This window comes from Haematobia irritans, chromosome 1, assembly GCF_050003625.1.
Source record: "Haematobia irritans isolate KBUSLIRL chromosome 1, ASM5000362v1, whole genome shotgun sequence".
Lineage (NCBI taxonomy): Eukaryota > Metazoa > Arthropoda > Insecta > Diptera > Muscidae > Haematobia > Haematobia irritans.
The window spans coordinates 178,956,847-178,972,631 of record NC_134397.1 but is presented as its reverse complement, the minus strand read 5'-3'; the positions used below and the strand labels follow the sequence as shown (position 1 = coordinate 178,972,631).

Below are 15,785 nucleotides of genomic sequence, written 5' to 3'. Positions count from 1 at the left end.
TTTTTTCCATTTGTGATACTTTGTTTTTTCGAGTTGAAAAACTGACGTTTATAGCACGGCGCCATTTGCAATGTGAATTAAGAAATAATTTATTTATTAAAAACTATTTGTGCGGGTTTATAAATCAAACACGGACTATATTTTTGTTCCGAAACTATACAAAGGATCAAAGGAATAGCAGATCAATTGCCCAAGGAAAAATAAAATGTTATTTTGTAAAAACAAGCAACACCACCAACTTAATCCAATATCGCTCCCTGTAAAATAGCGCTCCAAGCTACCTACAAAAACGCCGTTTTCTATGTGCGAAATAATGGTTTCCATAAACATTTTTCGCAATAATGAACATAGTACCGGCCTTTAGATGATATCTGAATTTTAATTTATGGTGTTTCTTTCTATTAAAAGGTTTGTATTCATTTTGTCTGTATAGAGTGTACATTTGTAAAATGCTGTCGGCAAATTAAAATATGCTGTCATTTTATCGAACAGAAAAGAATTCAAAAAAACAAATAGTGGGAACGTAAAATTAACACAAAAAACGTACGTTCCTTATTTCTCTGCAGTATATTCATATTCATCTTTATTTAATCAAACCGAGCCCATGCGGACTATATATTGATAGATAATACAAATGATTACAGGTATTTGCTTGAAATGACAAATATATTTCTTGTGCATAAAAAATTTTTAAAAAATTGGAATTATTATTCAATTTTCATTAATTCATTCATGATAATGAGCATTTACTTATTAAGTCACCATCAACAGCATATGTTACTCTGCCTTTTTGGGCAATCGCAGCACTCCGTTGGTTGGAGTGCTGAAAATGCCTTCAATTTGGCAAAATGCATTTATCATTATGGCATAATTTTTGCAACAGAATTTGAAAGCATCAAAAAATTCATATTCAGACCACAATGCAAAGAAGTGCACCAAGGTAGAAATCAAAATAAACGATACCAAAAAATTTTAAATCATTATTTTTTTTAAATTAAATTTAATAATTCTTTAACAAAACTCTTATTTTTAGGTGTGTATTAAGTTCGTGTTTAGCCGCTAAAATCAAAATTAAATCAGTGATAACTGTATAAAATTATAAATTTTTGTTTCAAATTATATTACAACTTAATGGGGATAGGGCTAAGCAACTTTTTGCAGAGTTTATATTCTTTAAAATGGATTATTAGATCGTGAAAAATTGCAATTTTAAGGTGGGTATTAATTAAGTTCGAGTTTAGCTGCTAAACCCGAAATCAAATCGGTAAAAACAGTATAAAATTGTACATCTTTGATGCAAATTTTATTAAAACAACTTTTCTCAAAATTTATATTCTTTCTAATGCATTATTAGAGAAAAATAATCGTGAAAAATGGCAATTTTAGCGGCTAAACTTGGTGAGTAATTAATTAACCGCTAAAATCGTAATTTTTAACGATTACTTTTCTTAATTAATCCATTTTTAAAAATGAAAACTTTTTAAAAAGCTGCTTTGGGTTATTCCCCATCAAGTAATATAAAAATATGCATTAAAGACTTATAATTTTATAATTTTTTTATTGATTTATTTTTAGTTATAGCTGCTAAACTCGAACTCACTTTTATAATTAAAACCTTTCAACTTGTTTTAACCGTGAGTACATATTTTAACCGGAAATACATCCATTGCGAGCATAAACATTCAACATGAGTTATGTTAGTAACAACAAGATTGCGGAATCGATTCACATTCACATGGCCATAAGATTCATTTTTTTTTTTCTGAAAATAGGAACCTTTTTCATCTTTTTCTGCATTTATATGGCTTCAGTGGTCACCGTTACGCCTTGATTTCGCCTTAAATGTTGCACAAGGTGTGCATTTGGGAGTATAGTTAAGTGAGTCAATTACCCTGCCAGCATTTCAAAGTTCCTTTCAACCTCATCTCTACCACAGACTCGTGACACTACAAAAACCGCCAACTGTGATGGGGAAGCGTATCAAAAAGTATGAAATGTAAATTAAAGTATTTTGTCATCACTATTGTTACAAGAGCCATTTTATATTTTGTGAAACACCAAGGGCAACTAGCTTATTATAATTTATTAAATAAAAACGAAAATGAAGTGTTGAAAACATAGTTATTACCCTGCCAACATTTTTTGAATTTGACGGCGCTTCTGAGAATCTCCACTACGTCGAAAACAGTCGTATAGGACATCCAAAACTCCTCGGAAAAGCGACGTCACTATTGACAAGTTGTACCACGCCAAATTACTACAAATAAGTATCGCATGGGTGCAATTATTAGGTGCCCTTCTGGATACATTTAGAAGGACGCCAATAAGAGCCCCTTCAAACAACGTGCATTTTAAGATAGTTGTAAAAGAATCATTGTGGTCAAGTAAAACGCGATTGTTTAGATGTTTATTAATTTTATTAAACATTTATAAATTCTCATAAATATAACATTTATACGATTATAACATCACATTTAACATATTTTTATGCATTAATAAAAGATTGATATTGAGTTACAAGTTGCATGTTGTAGCGTCTATCAGCCAGTACTTTTATTCCCAATGGGGGCAGCGTGTATGGAAAAATATTTGAAAAACTTTATTCCATTTGGAAAGTCAAAAATTGTTCACCAATATACCTTTCACAATTTTAAGCGAAATAACTAGGTTTTCAGCACTTCATTATCATTATCATTTTTATTTAAATAAATTATAAGAAGCTAGTTGTGCTTCGTGTTTCACAAAATATAAAGTGGCTCTTGTAACAGTGATGGCAAAATACTTTCATGCGAATAGTGACGGCAAAATACTATCACAGTTAGCGATTGTTGCAGTATCACTTACGAGTCTTTGGTAGCGATGAGGATGAAATGGAACTTTGAAATGTTGGCAGGGTACGCTTGAAATTGTGAAAGGTGTATTGGCGACCAATTTTCGACTTTCCTAATGGAATAAAGTGATAGCTTTTCAGATATTTTTCCAGACACACTGCCTCCATCGAGAAAAAAAATGGTTGATATACGCTGCAACATGTAACTTACTACATCATTCTTTTATTAATGAAAAAAATATATTAAATGTGATGTGATAGTCGTATAAATGTTATATTTATAAGAATTTATAAATATTTAATCAAATTAATAAACATCTAAACAATCGTGTTTTACTTGACCACAATGATTCTTTTACAACTATTTATGTTATCTTCAAATTCACTTTTTCTGATAGTTTGAAGGGGCTCTTATTGGCGTCGTTCTAAATTTATCTAAAAAGGTACCTAATAATTGCACTTATGCGATACTTTTTTGTAGTAACTTGGCGTGGCACAACTTCTCAATAGTGACGGCGCTTTTGTGAGAAGTTTTGGATATCGTATACGACTGTTTTCGACGTGGTGGGTATTCTCAGAAGCGCCGTCAAATTCAAAAAATGTTGGCAGGGTTTCGGTTGAAGTCCGTTTAGATTTATATATAGCTCCCATATAGATCTTACGCTTAATTTACACTCATGTGACCACGATGACCAAAGTTTCATTCCGATTTATTTGAAATTTTGCAGAGAGAAAATTAGTATTATACCTATGTGTTCAGTTTTCAGTGTTGCACTCATTTACATGACCGTTTTACCCAAATATGCTAGAAAATCACAGATGTTAACAATATTTCTATCCAATTTTGTAGAATTCCTCTACCTGCCGAATTCGGTCCAAACTTTTTGGTTATTTGTTCGAAACTGGGATTCTCACGACCCTTTGTAGGCAATGCGGACAAGCTTTAGCCTTTCCTTACTTGTTTTTTATGACTTCTGAAAAAAAATTAAATGTCTTTGAATAGTTCGCCATATCATAATCTAAAGTACTACTTAACACAAGTACCAGAAATATTTATACAATTTGATAATAAAAGTTTTATATACGAATGTAAAGCTTTGTATGAGAAATTGGAAAGCAATGTAATCCTAAAAGTATGCATTCAAATTATTCTGTACATAGCTAATCACCGATAGATGGTGACACACATCAATCACACATCAAAAACCCTTGAATTCAAGCATAACTCCCATTTGTACTTTTAAAATGAAACTGTTGAAGGAAATAAATATTATTTTGTGTTGGAAATTTAATTCACGTTTTTATTTATTGAATCACTATAAACGTTACAACTTACTTCACTAAAATATTAAATATTTTTTTTATTGGATTTTATACATGACCGATAATACTTTTGTTAATACATTTATAAATTCTTGATTATACATATATGGTTAAAAATTCAACTACAGTTTTAGTCGTCTCTGCTATGCACCTCTAGATGGTGTCAGTGAATTGTATCTTTTGTTGGAATGAAATTTTGTACAGGGTTTTGTAGTTAGAGTTTGTGATAGGTTGTGTAAACAGGATTGCCAAATAAATACATTGGGGTTAGAGATTTTTGTGTTAATTTTATACACTATTTGTAATACTTTTGTTAATACATTTATTGATTATAAAGTGTTTGATTTCATTATTAACAAAACAGTAGTAATATCTTTTCAACAATGTAATTGTTAGTGTGAGTTTAATTTTTTTTAAGAATAAGTTTGACTGTGGAATATAAGTATGTATATTTTATTTATGAATGAATGAATGATGAAGTAGCTGATGGATTTTGAACATGAGATGTTGGTTTGGCAACAATGAGCGATGTAATAGTTTTACAATTTTTATGAGGATTGAATAGGAAGTTTTTTGATGTTTTTCTTGTTTTTCTTGTTTTTTTTCTTTATCTTAATCGATGAATGAGTTTGAGTAAATGTTTTTGTATAGGTATGATATGCTAATTTCTAAAATTGCTATTGCATAAATAAATAAATTAAAATTTATTTTCCAAAGGATTTCCATGGAAGATAGAGATTTGTAATTATTTGTTTCAGATATTTTATCATAGTTTATATCTCGAAAATCAAAGAATTTATGAATTAATACTTTTTTATGAATTAATACTTTTTATGGACGATTTTGTTTTGTGATTTCTTGTAAGGAAGATATTCCCTAAACATATACAACTGTTGTATTTATTTGCATAGATTTTTCACAATACCATTTCAAACCACCTTGGCATATACTCTTAGGTGTTGGTTCTACACACACATAATTTTTTTTCCTCAGGAACAAAATGTTAGACAAACAAAAAAAAAATTCCCCTTTCGTAAAAGGTATTTTCTCCAAGAGCAAATAAATCCGAATTTATGAAAAGCGTTGCTGTGATTACCTTTAATCGTTTTTTTCATGTGAAGAAAATATTTTAGCGTTAAAATAAAACTTACAATGTCTAAAATTTTGTTTCTCAGAAAAGAAAAGTAGTTCCAAACAACTTTACAAAATCAATACCCTTGCGAGTATATTGTATTAAGATTTGAAATTGTATGCAAGCGAGTGATTTTTATATATATATTTTTAAAGATTCACATAGGTTTTGTTTTCTTGTGGTTATTATAAAATCAAATTGACTATAATATTTACACTATATACTCATACTATATTTATTTAATAAGTATTCTAAAAAGTTTCGTGTCTCATGGTAATTTGTGGTTTTTCTATTAATTTGTTTTATATTCATGCCCATTCAGAATTTCAGTCTTTTAATTGTGTCCTTTTTCTTTTCTATTCGATTTATGATAACAAGAAAATATTTACTAAGAAAACTCAGTATGGGAGGATCACTAGGATATGCTGTGAATAATTATTTAAACATTAAATTTATAATTAAATACGAATCCAATGGTTTGTGTGTAAGATATTGCATTTTAATAAATTTTATATTTTATGTAAGGACCAAACATAAATTCTATATGAATAAAATCAAAATTGCAAAAATAAAACAGGTAATAAAACAATACTTTTTTTACTTCGAAAAGTGTTATATATAATAATTATAAATATTTACACCCAAAGGAAAATACTCTCGAACGAATTTTAGACCAACGAAATTCTTTTTAATCTGAAGTATTAACTTTCAGAGCAAATAAATCAGAATTGACGACAAACCTTTCAACGATTATCCCCAATCGTTTTTGTTTGCTGTTAAAGACAACTTTCATCGCCAAAAAACTTTATTTATCTAAAATATCGTTCCTTTCAATTGAAAAGAATTCATTCAGTGCAGGTTTAAAGTGGAGTGAAATTATAAAATATTTAAAATTTCCAATTATCGCTTCACAGGAGAAAAAAAAAATCATCAAAATATTTCCAATTAACAAGATAATTGAAGTTGACAACGTAATCAATTAAAAAAATTTCTATAGAAATAACATTTTTACAAAATTTTCTATAGATAAAAAACTTTGACAAATTTTCCATAGAAATAAAATCTTGACAAAATTAAACAAAAATTGACAAAATTTTTTATAGAAATGAAATTTTGACAAAATTTTCCATAGAAATACAATTTTGAATTTTTTTGAAAATTTTTACAAAATTTTCTATAGATAAAAAACTTTGTCAAAATTTTCTATAGAAATACAAATTTGCCAAAATTTTTCATAGAAATAACATTTTGACAAAATTTGTAAAAAAGAAATTGATAAAATTTTTAATAGAAATAAAATTTTGCTTAATTATCTATAGAATTAAATTTTTGACAAAATTATTTATAGAAATAAAATTTTGACAAAATTTTCTATATAAATAAAATAAAATGATAAAATTTTCTATAGAAATAAAATTGTGAAAAATTTTTTTCAAAAACAATAAAATTTTTACAAAATTTGTATAGATATAAAACTTTGACAAAATTTTCAATAGAAATTATATTTTGACAAAATTTTGTATAGAAAAAATGACACATTTTTTATTTATTTTGACAAAATTATCCATAGAAATAAAATTTTGACAAAATTTTCGATAGAAATAAAATATTGACAGAATTTTCAATAGAAATAAAATGTTGACAAAATTTTCTATAGAAATAAAATTTTGACAAGATTTTCTATAGAAATAGAATGTTGACAAAATAAAATTTTGACAATGTTTTTTTTTTTTTTTTTGAAAAAAATTGAGAAAATTTTCTATAGAAATAAAATTTGGACAAAATTTTCTATAGAAATAAAATTTGGACAAAATTTTCTATAGAAATAAAATTTGGACAAAATTTTCTATAGAAATAAAATTTGGAAAAAATTTTCTATAGAAATCAAATTTTGACAAGATTTTCTATAGAAAAAAAATTTTGAAAAAATTTCCTATAGAAATAAAATTTTGACAAAATATTCTATAGAAATAAAATTTTGGCAAACTTTTCTATAGAAACAAAATTTTGACAAAATTTTCTATAGAAATAAAATTTTGACAAAATTTTTCTATAGAAATAAAATTTTGCCAAAATTTTCTATAGAAATAAAATTTTGACAAAATTTTCTATAAAAATAAAATATTGACAAAATTTTCTATAGAAATAAAATGTTGACAAAATTTTCTATAAAAATAAAATTTTCCCAAAATTTTCTATAGGAATACAATTCGGACAAAATTTTCTATAGAAATAAAATTTTGAAAAAAATTTCTATAGAAATAAAATTTTGACAAAATTTTCTATATAGAAATAAAATTTTAGCAAAATTTTCCTTTGCGTTAAAATTTTGATTTTTTTTTTTAGGTTTGTTAGATTTTTGTAAGTTTTTCTTCAAAGTTTGGTAGATTATTTTTGGCACACGTGGCAACCGTCACTTAAAATTTGATTTCTATTAGTTTTCAAGAGTAATTACTATCGATAAAATCTGCTAAAATATCAGTTCAGGTCAGATAAAAAAGGCAAAAATGTATATAAAATTTCTGTCAAACTAATCAATAGCTTCTTCGTTTCTTATAAATGATGACGATTTTACTTTCTAAGCAGTTTATTTTGCTATTACAGCAGACTTTATGTTTGTTATTGCGATCAAAAAACGCTGACTTGCATTCGAAGATTTTGATCTGTCTTTAAGGATTTAGGTATTGATTCCGAGCCTTTTTAAGAACTAAAGACATTTTTTAGGGAGCTATATGTGTTTAAAGCTAGGCTCTATAAAATTTAAATTAGGATACACATCACATTTACTGAATTCTCATCCTCTTTTTTGCGATATATTAGCAAAGCTATTAAAGTAGAAGGGAGCCACCGTGGTGCAATGGTTAGCATGCCCGCCTTGCATACACAAAGTCGTGGGTTCGATTCCTACTTCGACCGAACACCAAAAAAAGTTTTCAACGGTGGATTATCCCACCTCAGTAATGTTGGTGATATTTCTGAGGGTTTCAAAGCTTCTCTAAGTGGTTTCACTGCAATGTGGAACGCCGTTCGGACTCGGCTATAAAAAAGGAGGTCCCTTGTCATTCAGCTTAACATGGAATCGGGCAGCACTCAGTGATAAGAGAGAAGTTCACCAATGTGGTATCACAATGGACTGAATAGTCTAAGTGAGCCTGATACATCGGGCTGCCACCTAATCTAACCTAACCTCTATTAAAGTACAAATAAATGTCAGTTTAAAAAATCCAATTGTCATGTAAAAATGCAAAAAAGAAATATTTTCTTAATTTCAAAAAAAAAAAAAAAAAAAAAAACAAAATAAAAAACAAGCAAAAAAATTATATAAATAAATAAACCAAAGATGCAAAATCCTCAAAACAAGTCTTAGCCTATATTTGAAGTTTTTTTACCTTTAATCCAAAGGTTCGATATCTCAGAGTAATTTAAAGATTATTTCTTTAAATAAAAAATGTTTTTCTTTACTTCAAGGAAAAATTACCTTACTTCAAAGACATACGACTTTATCGGAGAAACGCAAATTTCAAAAATTCATGTTCTAAATTTAAACATTTAAAACAATTTTTAAAACAAAGATTATGGACTCTCTTCGTCCTTAATATGTAATCTTTCATATTATGTCAATATTACTTTCAGTGTTTAAAACAAAATTAATAATATCTAATTATACAATTATTTTTCGAGCTTTATGGACAGATATAGATTAAGGAACATGATTAATAGAGCCATTGAAAAGAAAACGCCAGATACAAATCTATACACGCCTGGACTGTACATGTTTCGGTTCGGGCGAATGAACCTTTCCACAGCCTTTAGTATAGATCTGGCTGGGAGAGATAACTAAATTTTGGGCCCTTTATGCTAACTCCTTATGGAGAAAACATTTGGGAATTTTTCCTCTTACAAATTGAATCATCTTTTCTCCCACGGTACATCATCTTTTCATATAACTCTTTTCAATGGCTCTATTAACCATGTTCCTTAATCTATAGATGTCCATAAAGCTCGAAAAATAATTGTATAATTAGATATAATGCATTTGGACGTCAATTGCCTGTTTCGGTATCAGGCTAACATGAAATATAATAAACAAAATTAATAATTCAAAAACTTAAAAGAAACAAACTAAATTATATTTTCAAATATATCCTTTATTTCTAAAAAATTTGTATCAATGATTCAGAAAAATAGCAATTATTTTACAATGGTAAAACTTAAATAGAAAACTAAATTTAAATTTAATATAAGAAAAATAATTAAATAATAAATATAAATGTATATCAATAAAAATTAAATATCTTCTTCGGAAAACATAGAAATGAATTAAATTAAAACTTTCTTGTGAAGCACATATACAGCATTTTGCAAATGATATTCATTTGACTGACTGTAAGAAAGAAAAAAATAATTAAATTTATTAAAAAAAAAATAATTCTTGTATATATACAAAAAATATACACATTGGATTATAGTGTTCTTTATACAATTTAAAAATAAAAACAATTGTGTGGAAATTTATATATATAAATTTTAATAATAGCTTTATGCATATAGGCTTTACTTAATAAATAAAGATAATATGTAAGGTGATATTTATGTTTTATTAAAGTGCAGAAGTATTGTTTTTTATATTTCTTTCTGGTTTAAGTCTTACAACCCCATTTTAGCTAATAATACTAAGAGAAAGAAAACTTAATAAACAAAAAATATGTTAACTTTCTATTTTTTTCTTTGTTTTTCTTAAGGGAAACATTGTAAATTTTGAATCGTAAATTTTAAAAAGTAATTTCTAAAATATATATAGTATATTAAATAATATTTCTTAATATTTTCTCAATTTCATTTTACTTTTTTCTTTATAATATTTTTTTTTTCATTTACTGAAATATTATTTATTTAAATTATACATATTTTATACTGTTGAAAACTATAAACACAATAATAATAATTTATATATATATTAATATTTTATAATAAATAATTTTCAAATAGCTTTGCCATTGTTTTTATTAGAGGCTAAGGTATACCAAGAATGAAGGAAATATGTTTTTCTTTTAAATAATGCTTTAAATATATTTTTAAATATATTCTTCTATAAGGATTAGCGTATTTTGATAAACAAAAATAGAAAGGACTAGTTTTTTTGTTTTAAATATACTTATGTGTGGGCTTTAAATGAAACATTTCCGTCGTCAACATTGAACCTATAAATGAAGATAATGGGAATTTAGTAATTTTTTTTCTTTATTTTTTTTTATTGTTTTACTTTTCTTCATAGGTTTTCAATATTTTATTTATTTTGGCATTCATGTTTCTATTGTTTTCACGATACACTACTGAAAAGTTACCATCAAATTGAAGAGCCAAATTCACTCAACAATCTAACTCCCAATAAAAGTTTCTTAATTTGATATAAAATGTCAATCACACGAATATGTAAATGTCTATATAAATATTTCTACACAACAAACAACATTTGTATAAAAAGAGTACGCGTTTTTCTTACATGATATGAGACATGCTAAAAACCCTGTAGTGTGTTGATCAAAATGGCTGGTGTTCATTTCGTAAAAAACTGAATTTTTTACTTCATCCAAAGTCTTGTTAAACTAAAACAAACAACCCAAAATGTTTTCATTCATTGATATAGAAAATTTAACAAAGAATAAAAAAAGATACCAAAACCGCAAAAATTAAACATTTAAAAAGTTACAAAAGTCAATGCCGGAAGTTTAATGTTTCGAATTGACACTTTAGGGTGTGTACTATGTTCCGAAATGTGTCTTGCAGTTCGATGTACTTGAAAAGTGGATTTGAGAATTTTCTAATAATTGAAATGAATCGATTGTCCAATAAAGAGAGCTGATGTGGATGTGGAAATCCGAAATAGCTATTTTCTCAACAATTTTGGACAACATTTTTACCTTTCCATAAAACCATAATGAAATAATCAGTAATGATAGGCTAATAAATAAGCCACGAAATTTAACGAAATTGCTTCAATCATCACACAGAAAAAAATATCACCAAAATATTTCCAATTAAAAAGTTAATTGAAGTTGAAAATTTTTTCAATTAATAAATGAATTGATACAATTAACTTTTTAATCATGATAGAGAAATTAAGTTAATTAAGTCAATGATTGAAAATTTTAAAATTTTTAATTAAAAAATTAATTGATACAATTAACTTTTTAATCAAATTCGGAAGACTAAGTCAGTTAAAAAAGTGATGAACATTTTTTTAAATTTTTAATTAAAATTTTTTTTCAAACAATCAATTGTTAATCCATATAAAAATTCTAAGCCAATTCAAAATGTAATTGAAAATAGTTACCTTTTTTAATTAATAAATTAATTGAGTTTTGCAATCAACATCAATTAAATTTTTAATTGAATCAATTAAAAAATTAATTGAAATTTGGTAATGAAATCAATTAATTTTTTAATCAAGAATTTTTTCTATGCCCAATTAAAACTATGATTGATACTATCATTTTCGTGATTGAAGACATTTCAATTAAAAAATTAATTGGATCAATTAATTTGGTGATTGAATCAGAAAAAAAATTTTTTGTGTGCATGATAATGATAGTATCAATCATAATTTTTGAATTAGACATACACCGAAAAAAACTAAACTGTTTTATAGGAAGAATGAACTAACTCGTGCGAAAATTGAACTAAACTCCACATTTTGAGATTTCCACTTGTAAAACCAGGAAAATTTAATGCCTTGTACTTTTTAATTGCAATTTAAAAAATTATACCCCTTTATAGAAGAAAACAAAAAATGAACTAAAAGTAAAGAAGAACATCATTGGGGCCAATCAGGACAATTTTAACCATACAGTAGTTCATCATTCTTATTATTTTTAGGAATCGTACGAAAATTTTCTATTGCTTTAGTTCATATTGAACTTATGTGGATGGTCATTGAACTTTATACTCACGTTTAGTTCATAAAATGATTGGGACATATTTAGAAAAAGGACAATTTCATTGGGCTGTGGAAAATTTGGAAAAAAAATAATAAAATTTAGCTACACCCAAAGAAATTTGTTAGTAGGGACAGCAGAAAAGTCTGCTAAAACAGCAGAAAGTCTGCTGAAAAAGGGACAGCAGTTATTGTTTGCTGACATTTCCTGCTATTTTTTAAGCTCGATTACACTAAAACATGTTTTATTTTGGCTAAAACAAATAAAAATGTCAACTTAGGAGTTATCCTAACATAATTAACACAATATTTTATGCATATCTATAGTATTTGACAAATAATCTGAATATTTATCGAATTAAGGCATAACAGCAAACAAAATGTTTTCTGATCATTTTATAACCTTAAAAATATTATAAATTGTTGTTCACTAGGCCCTGAAGTACAAAAATATAACAGCAGACATCGACTGCTGTTTTTAGCAGACTTTTTTCTATGAGTGTATAAACTAATATATATTTTTTTTTTGCAATAAAAATAGGTTCGATTAAGCGTTAGTTTAATTGGGGATTTTGTTTTTTTCTGTGTAGTAAACTACTCCATTAAAACACTGATTTCTTCGACACATTTCAATTTATTTTGTATCTGTAAAAAAAAAACAATTTGAAGTTTTGTTTTTGGATTTCAAATTTTTATCAGATAGGGGAACAATCTCATCAAAAGCTTTCTTTCGTATTCTAAACTAAAGAAAATTGATTTTGATTAATTATTTGAATATACTAACATTTTCAATATTATTTTGAATTTCATATATTTTTGTATTTAAATAAAATATTAATTAAAATAAATAATTGTTTAATCAATCATTTTCCTGAATGTGTCTTAGTTTTAAAGTTGATTATATAATTAATTTTTGAAACTGAAGTCATTTTCAACTTCAATCAACTGTTCCATTGATTTTAATTAATGAACAGTTTAAATTAAATTAAATAACTGAAGCAGTTTAAATTAAAAACAAACTAATTTGATACATGAATTTAGTACAAATATTTTGTCTGTGTAATATTTTGGTAGAATAAATCGCTAGGTTAGGTTAGGTTAAAGTGGCATCCCGATTAAGATTCAGGCTCACTTAGACTATTCAGTCCATTGTGATACCACATTAACTAAAAGTACCTATTACATATGGGCACTTCTAGTTTTAAGTTTCGCTAGACCTTTCTTCTTGACAAAGTGACACCGAACTTTATTTTTCTTTTCCAATTTTTGGAAGCATCAAATTATTGACTTTTGATATTCAAACTCTACTTGAAATCAACACCTGCCCCAATTATAGTTATATAAAAGTTAGTATTTTTTTTTTCATATAGACAGTTTACATAGAACGACAAACAGCTCTTTAATTTTTTCAAAATTAATTCAAAAACGATTTTTTTTGGATAAATGGTAACTGAGCTAAATTTCCCAAAAATCAAAGACAAATTTATGGAAATTCATTCGTGAAAACTAAACACACAATAGTTCTTAGTAAAATTTATAAAAAAAATAAATCATTATACATTTTTAGACATTTTATTTATATGCATATGCCATAGTTTAAGAAAATCGAAACTTAACAAGGAAATTGCGATAGCAGCAACAATGCAATGGAGCTTACGAAAAAAAAAAAAACAAAATAAATATATCTTATTTGCTTATTTCTAAAAAAAAGATTTAAATAAATAATAAATAAAGTTCATTGTTGTTACTGTTATTGTGAATTATGTTAACAACAATCACACACTTATATAGTTTAGTTGCGTAAAATTATGAAAAAAAAAACAAATCTAATAGTTTTTTTGAAAAACCAAAAACATAAAAAATAATTCATTGTATTTTTTAGAAAAATCAAAGAAAGGAAAGCATATCGAAGATAGTTTTTTTTATTTTGTGTACATTATCAGTTTCCGTTTTTGTTGTTTGCATTAACACAATGATTTTGAAAGGAAAACTATAAAAAAGGAAAGGAATATTTTGTAACTGATTTACCCAAAAACATCAGTCTATGGAGGGGAATTATAGGGGTAATTGTGTGTATCAGGGATGTAACTAGGGGTAAACCTTAAAGTCAAAACCCACTACAGTGATTTGGGAGGTGGGTTTATTTTGCTGAGATCACCCCCAACATCCCTGATGTGTATTTTGTGTTGGATTAGGAACAGAAAACAGTTTTTGTTTTGTATTTTTTTTTTTGGATAACAAAGCAAATTAACCATTGCCATTAATTTGTGAACATATTGCTGTCGTTGTTGTACTTGTAGGAGTTTGGGTCGGTGTCGCTTGGGAGCCAGAGGACGAGCCAGCCATACTTGATGCCGAAGACAAAGTTGTCATCGCTGTTGAAGGTATGGTTGCAGTGGCCATCAGCGAATTACTACAACTTGCTGCATGCATTGAACTTGTAGCCGTACAATTTGGTTGATGCTTTAGTTTATCGAATATTTGTAGTTTTGATTTTACCGCTCCCTCACACACCATAAGTCGGGCTTGCGACGGTTTCTTGTCCAGATCAAAGCAAAAAGCTTCATAATCCGAACTAATAGCTGCATGCCTCTTAAAGTCTGAATAACGTCTCGATTCATATGATAAGTAGGAAGATCCCAAGGCAGATGCAGCAACTGCTGCTGCCATAGAGGAAGAAGATGATGTTGAGCCACTTCCAGTAGCCGATGAATGTCCTCCAGCACTGCCAGTCGCCCCTCGAGGTGGTGGCATACTATCAGGTACTTGACGTTTACGTTCGAAATACTCAACAATTTTGGCAATTTGTGCTGAACGTGTACTGGGCGGATAGGCAAATGAACGTTCATCCCAGAGCAGAGAATCGGACCCAGCCAAACTGCTAATGTCATCCGAACTATCGGTGTATATGGATGAGGTGCGATTTTTGCAATACAACAATTGATTGGTGGCAAAGGGGCTACGTTGCATTAACGAATGTATTTCGGAATCTAAAGCCAAGCGATTGATAAGACCTGCAGTGGCAGCAAAATTTGGATCATTTTGATTGCCAGCACTTAAGAGATGATGGTGGCATGTGTAACGTCGATGATTTCGTGTGGCATCCGGTAATTCTAGATCATCGAAAGATCGTAAAGCTGCAGCACTTGATGAGGTATTAATACCACCACTACTAGTCGGTTCATCGATCAGCAGCACCGATGAAGATGTGGAAGAAGAATCGTTAAGTAGCTGATGATGTTGACCTCCATTGGCAGATGGTGATCCATAATAGCAACATCGACATAGACTGGCCAATTTATCACTGAAATAAATGAAAATATGCAACGGTTTAAACAAAATTGGGAAAAATGATTGTGTATGGATCTGATGATGGAAAGTTCCTTATTTTTCAGAGCAACGTTGACTTATGGTTTTTAGGCAAGACTGTATATTTAGCGAGAAAGTTCTAGGTTGGGTATAATGCAATTGGTACAAAAAATAATAATGGAGATCGTTTTATAGAGTTATGCCAAACTTTTGATCTGGTTATCGGTGGTTCACTGTTCCCCCATAAAGACATACAC

General features: G+C 27.7%; 1 protein-coding gene and 1 long non-coding RNA gene across 2 annotated transcripts in view; both read right to left on the bottom strand.

Moving 5' to 3' along the window:
- Window positions 1-3,019: 3,019 nt before the first annotated feature.
- Window positions 3,020-3,798, bottom strand: LOC142242923 (uncharacterized). Its single transcript, XR_012724250.1, has 2 exons — window positions 3,692-3,798; window positions 3,020-3,635 (listed from the first exon to the last, which is right to left on the bottom strand). It is a non-coding gene; the product is annotated as an uncharacterized LOC142242923 (long non-coding RNA).
- Window positions 3,799-12,659: 8,861 nt separating this feature from the next.
- The window catches only part of cdi (serine/threonine kinase), a 542,544-nt gene continuing 539,418 nt past the window's right edge, over window positions 12,660-15,785 (bottom strand). Inside the window, exon 8 of the mRNA XM_075292185.1 lies at window positions 12,660-15,523. Within this exon, the coding sequence (XP_075148300.1) occupies window positions 14,467-15,523 (1,057 nt within the window). The 3' untranslated portion in view covers window positions 12,660-14,466. The remainder of the gene's footprint in view (window positions 15,524-15,785) is intronic.